At 46.7% G+C, this 6,334-nt stretch overlaps 1 protein-coding gene across 1 annotated transcript in view; it reads left to right on the top strand.

Moving 5' to 3' along the window:
• Window positions 1-2,924, top strand: part of KCNA1 (potassium voltage-gated channel subfamily A member 1) — an 11,690-nt gene extending 8,766 nt beyond the window's left edge. The window contains exon 2 of the mRNA XM_006172022.3: window positions 1-2,924. This exon is cut by the window's left edge and continues 7 nt beyond it. Within this exon, the coding sequence (XP_006172084.1) occupies window positions 1-1,416 (1,416 nt within the window). The 3' untranslated portion in view covers window positions 1,417-2,924.
• The last annotated feature ends 3,410 nt before the right edge of the window (window positions 2,925-6,334 follow it).

The raw sequence follows: 6,334 nt of genomic DNA, 5'->3' as shown, positions 1-6,334 counted from the left end.
CCCCGGCCCGGCCACCACGACGACCACGAGTGCTGCGAACGCGTGGTGATCAACATCTCCGGGCTGCGCTTCGAGACGCAGCTCAAAACCCTGGCTCAGTTCCCCAACACGCTGCTGGGCAACCCGAAGAAACGCATGCGCTACTTCGACCCCCTGCGCAATGAGTACTTCTTCGACCGCAACCGGCCCAGCTTCGACGCCATCCTCTACTACTACCAGTCGGGGGGCCGCCTGCGGAGGCCGGTCAACGTGCCCCTGGACATGTTCTCCGAGGAGATCAAATTTTACGAGTTGGGCGAAGAAGCCATGGAGAAGTTCCGGGAGGATGAGGGCTTCATCAAGGAGGAGGAGCGCCCCCTGCCCGAGAAGGAGTACCAGCGCCAGGTGTGGCTGCTCTTCGAGTACCCCGAGAGCTCGGGGCCTGCGCGGGTCATTGCCATAGTGTCCGTCATGGTCATCCTCATCTCCATCGTCATCTTCTGCCTGGAGACTCTGCCCGAGCTGAAGGATGACAAGGACTTCACGGGCACCGTGCACCGCATCGACAACACCACCGTCATCTACAACGCCAACATCTTCACGGACCCCTTCTTCATCGTGGAGACGCTGTGCATCATCTGGTTCTCCTTCGAGCTGGTGGTGCGCTTCTTCGCCTGCCCCAGCAAGACGGACTTCTTCAAGAACATCATGAACTTCATCGACATCGTGGCCATCATCCCTTATTTCATCACCCTGGGCACCGAGATAGCTGAGCAAGAGGGAAACCAGAAGGGTGAGCAGGCCACCTCACTGGCCATCCTCAGGGTCATCCGGTTGGTAAGGGTTTTTAGAATCTTCAAACTGTCCCGCCACTCTAAGGGCCTCCAGATCCTGGGCCAGACCCTCAAGGCTAGCATGCGAGAGCTAGGGCTGCTCATCTTTTTCCTCTTCATCGGGGTCATCCTGTTCTCTAGCGCAGTGTACTTTGCCGAGGCGGAAGAAGCTGAGTCTCACTTCTCCAGTATCCCCGATGCTTTCTGGTGGGCTGTGGTATCCATGACCACTGTGGGATACGGTGACATGTACCCTGTGACAATTGGAGGCAAGATCGTGGGCTCCTTGTGTGCCATCGCTGGTGTGCTGACAATTGCCCTGCCCGTACCTGTCATTGTGTCCAATTTCAACTATTTCTACCACCGAGAAACTGAGGGGGAAGAGCAGGCTCAGTTGCTCCACGTTAGCTCCCCTAACTTAGCCTCTGACAGTGACCTCAGTCGGCGCAGTTCCTCTACCATCAGCAAGTCTGAGTACATGGAGATTGAAGAGGATATGAATAATAGCATAACCCACTACAGACAGGCCAATATCAGAACTGGCAATTGCACCACAGCTAACCAAAACTGCGTTAATAAGAGCAAGCTACTGACCGATGTTTAAAAACACGAAACAAACAAGCTAATCAAAAGGCAGCCCCACTTAGCAGCTTGAAAGACTTAATAAAAAAAAAAAAAAAAAAAAAAAGAAAAAAAAGAAACCCCTAGTGACTCAAGTCACACTTTGTAGATACTTTGCTAAATAGTCCGAATGCTCTATTTAACTGTCAATGCATTGTTGCATTGTGGATTTTTTTGGGGGGGTGGCGAACCAGAAGTTTTCAAGATCCATGAAAAAAAAAAAACTATTTTCATTTTATTAAAAATAAAGGGGGAGGGAAGAAAGAGTATTTTCTACAAGTGGCTTAAACAATTTCAGTCCATGAAGTAGTCTAGGTAAAATAAGATTCATAGACTTCCCCATATTGAAACATTTTTAATCCTTTGGCTTCTTTAACCTTTTTTTAAAAAACTAAAAACCGGATGATCAGTTAGAAATACAAATTTAAAATTTGCATGGGACTCCAACAGAACCTGCACAGCACATGTTAAGACGGTGCATCGCCGATGTATGATATGTAATATGATTACCAGCCCAAATGGGCAATTTCAATCAGCTGAACTATACATTACGAGGCGAAAAAAAACCCAAGTTACTTAAGACTGCTTCAAAAAGCACCTTATAAATCTGATACTGGTCCTGATCTCTAGGGATTTTCCCTCTGCCCCATTCTCTTTTAAAGCCAGGCTATTCTCTAAGTAAAAAAGAATGGAATTGAATTAGCTGATTAATCTGCAGTGCTGCTAAGTTTTCTCAACTGCAGATGAGCCAAATACAGGTTTTTTCTCACCAGTCTGCACTCTGACCCCTGGCCTTCAGAACTGGATGTAAACCCTTAGCCTCCTTATTGCAAGAGAGCACAAATGGAGTTAAATGTAAGCATGTTTGAATCTGATAATATTTATTTTATAATCGCATGCAGAGAACGTTAACCCAGACGTTAGGGGATAAGCTTACGTTGAAATTGACTCTTCTAAAAATAGATCCTTTTTCATTTGCATTCACCAAAAGTGCACTCCTTCATTTATTAACTATTTTATTAGTAAATAAAGAGTACTGTATTTAAGTGCATATGTTAGTCAGATGGGAGCGCAAAGCATGTTCTCTTATTCAGCATTATGGCCTATTTGACTAAGATGTACCTTGAATTAATTAATGCATGAGTTCAGTAATAAACATTTTTAAAATAATAAAAATTACAAGTCTGTGGGATGAAAGGCCCAACAGAAATAAGGGGGGTGGGGGCGGGGGGCACTCAGTCAATTTTCCTGCCTTTGCTCAGGGAAATGTCAGGCTTCCGTGCAGATGTAGGCAGAGAGAGGACCAATATGCCCATCCCTTAAAGGGAAGCTATGCGGTAAACTACGTAAGTCATCAAGGTATATATAGCGACACCTAAGAACAAGTATTCTTTCTAGCTGAAAATAAACTCAAGCAAAACAAACAAACAAAGGTGCAATACTGCATGCTTTTTGGTGCATTTAGGATGTAAATGAAAATGTTTATCTATTGTATGCATCCACAGCAGAGCTGATTTCTTTTTGCAGTCATGATCTGAAATCTGTAGAGACTTTGGCCCTCCCCTTGAGGCTCCCCGAAGAAACTCAACCAATTGATTTAATAGTTGCTTAGTGCCTTTATCCTGCACCCACAGTGAACTGCAGAAAGTGCCTCCTAGAACAGCTGAGAAATGACATAACAAAAGGGAGGAAGGGTTGGGGCACAGAGATTTCGCTTTTTCTTTTTCCACCCTTGCTCTCTCACTTGGCCGCTGTGAGAAGACCACACCACCCAAAGCCCGGAAAAGAGACCTCTTGAACGGTGCTGTCTCTCTGGCTACCCACTGGACTCAGTCCCTTTGGCAGCCTGACACTGAACGTGAACTGAGACCCATCTTTGAACTGGACATGAACCGTGACCTTGTTTTTTCCTCTTCTCCACCCGAAGCCAAAATAAACTCTTTGGGAGTTTGTTTCCTATCAAGGGCCTCTCTGGACACACTGGGCTTCCTCCGGTTCCTTATTCTTTCTCTGTCACCAACAGCACTTTGCAAAGTTCCAAGCGTCTGGGCCTTGTGGGCGTTGTGGTGTGGGAGCACTCCACCATGACACCCTCGCCTGGGCCTTCCGCCCTGGCCCATCCCCTTCAGGAGTTTCCTGTGATGCTCCTCCAGTCTTCTCACCCAGCAGTCACTTCATGGGCTGAGCATGTCATTTCTGCTGCCCCAGTCACCCAGCCCAGAGAACAGTGGGACCCTACGCACAGCTGCAAGAGAGCCACGTAACACAGGCCTCTGGAGCCCAACAGTTGTCCACCCATGGAGAGGCACTCACGGCCTTGTAAGGACAACGAGGTGGGGAATCTCATCCTGCACTTAGCATGTGGCACCTGCTGCTGACCGCCTTACCTTCCGGCCTGCTGCTTCTGGAAACTTCCCCGTGACATCAACCCCTTCCCCCCCATCCCATCCTCACACTGGCAGTGAGGCACTTGGCCAGGACACTAGTGCTACCTGGGCTGGCTGACTCAACTAAAAGACAGAACATGGGTGTTTTATTTTCCCTTGTGACTTCTGGGAATCCGTAAGACAAATACCACACACCCCATGGAAGATGCGGGGCCAAGAACTGCTCAACATCTGATCACAGGGCATTAACCCCTTCCATGTGATGTGACCTTTGGAACCTTCACTTATCCTGGCTCTTCTCCTTGCTTAAAAGTCTCCAGTTGGGAAACAAATATCATGCTGACCCCTCCCAGCCCCCCAGAGAATATCGTGATCTTTTATTTGGATTTTGAGGTTTAGGACACACAGAACTGGAAACGTTGCGCTCTGTCAACAGCAATAATCCACTCAGTACCACAGGATGGGATGGGTGAGAGGAGGGAAGGGACCCAGACTGCTAAGACTGACTGTGGCTACCTGGTCTATGCTCCGAGTTACAGCCTGGACAGGGCCATTCTTGTGCATGAGTTACGGGAACAAGTACCACACGCAGTGTACCTGTTGACCCAGGATTGGGGATGAGTGGTCGTGAACTTGGGGTGGTCTGGGGACTATGAACGCTGCTTATGTAGCTTACTGCATTGCATTCTGTGAGGATGGAGTACAGGGATTATCTGTGTAGCATAGGCATGCGACGTTCCACGCAGCTCTTCCCCTTTGCACTGCGACATGCTGAAATGTCTTTGTAGACCTGAAGGTGCACTTAACCAAACTTCCTATTAAGGAATGACTAGCTTTTGGTTTACTTATTTATATTTATTTTAACAGGCTTTTTACCGTTTTCATCCCCTCCTTAGGTACTGAGCTTTCATGGCTCATATCCTGAATATGTGTTTTCTCCAGAAGGAGAAGACGTCTGACATGCTGACAGCCATAGCTCAGCCCTTCCAGTGCATCAAGGCCCTAGTTCAATAGGGTGGCAGTGGAGGGGTTGGGCCACACCAGGGCTGTGAGCCATCCCAGAGTCTCTGAAGTGGTTAACTCACCTCAAGTGATCTGAATCAGAGAGACCAAAGACATTAATTTCCTCTGTCCTCAGATTTCTGGAAGACAGATTGTAGCCAGGAAAGGGTTTTGTTTTTGCACCCCCGCATCCCCATCTGTGCACAGCCCTCCCCTTGCTCCCCCTTGAGACTTGAGCTCTGATTGCCAGTTAAATCAGTTTGCTGGGAGTGTGTTAGTGGGTTAGCCTAACAAAATCAGATGAACCAACAGCACATTGTTCTCCTGGATCAAGGCTGACAGACAGTCCTTTCAAATGAATCGTACGGTAGGTTTAAGTTCCACTGTGGTGGGACTGAAGCACAGGCGACGTCACAATCTTGGTTCACTTGAGAACAAGATACATGTAAGTGGGAAGGGAGGAATGAGTTTCTCTCGGTAGAAATTCGCTTTAGTCCAGAAAGAGCCTTCTTCACATTGTGTATAGTTGCAAAATTTTCACATTAGTTTTACTGACACCTAAAAAAGTCGCAAAAGTAGTTTCATAACGCTCCCATTTCATATTAAAAGACCTCAAGACACACGCTTTTAACAACTATAGATTTTAACGCTTTGTTTGGTAGATTAGATTGAACAGGGAAGAAAAAGAACGTTGGCAGAAGGCAATTCCTCTTTTTCTTCCACGAATGGCTTATTCCTGGGAGTGGAGAGGATTGGTGGGTGGTAACCATCCATAGTATACAATTGTTAGAAAGAATATAAGCCACCAGACAACCACTTTATCTTTTAGCTCTTTCAAGCCAGAATGAAGTCTTTTGATGTTTATGTTCATCTTTAAGAAGACAAATAAACTGAAATGTGAAGACCGCACACAACCGAGTTGAGTCGCAGTCTCAGGAGGTGGCTTCTCACCTGCCTTGTGGTGTATTAGTACTTCATATTTATATTATGGAATTTCAGGGTATATGCGGACATGTCTAGCATGACTCAGGTAAACCTTCAAAGAATGTACATTACTTATCTTTTTTGTAAAGAAGCAGACAGGAGCTGAATTGTTAACCAAACTGTCCCATTACCTTGGGTCACTGTGCAAACTCATTCAGGGTATAGATGTCAGGAGTCACAGCCTTCGGGTCACATGCCAGTTTGCTCAGGCAAAGTGACCGTGGGCTTTCGGTGGGAAGTCCGGGATGGCTTAGAAGATGAGGCCCAGCTGACCTCAGGACTATCCACGTTGAGGAGATTAACCTCAGTTGCAGTGGTTTCCTTGTATGAGGTAACTAGGAGTTTACTTGGTCTGATGTGAGACTTCCAAAAAAAAAAAAAACTACAGTGAAGTTTTGTGCCATCATCAGAGTAGGAGAAGAAATGGGGTAAGGAAAGAAAGTAAAGCAGACAGAACAAGAAATCCCCTCCAAAATATTCCAGGTCACAAGTTGTCTCCTCTCCCAAACTTGCAGGAGTACCTTTGTC

This window comes from Tupaia chinensis, unplaced genomic scaffold (genome assembly GCF_000334495.1).
Source record: "Tupaia chinensis unplaced genomic scaffold, TupChi_1.0 Scaffold150288_1, whole genome shotgun sequence".
Lineage (NCBI taxonomy): Eukaryota > Metazoa > Chordata > Mammalia > Scandentia > Tupaiidae > Tupaia > Tupaia belangeri.
The sequence above is the reverse complement of the archived record's forward strand: the minus strand, read 5'-3'. Positions and strand labels throughout refer to the sequence as shown.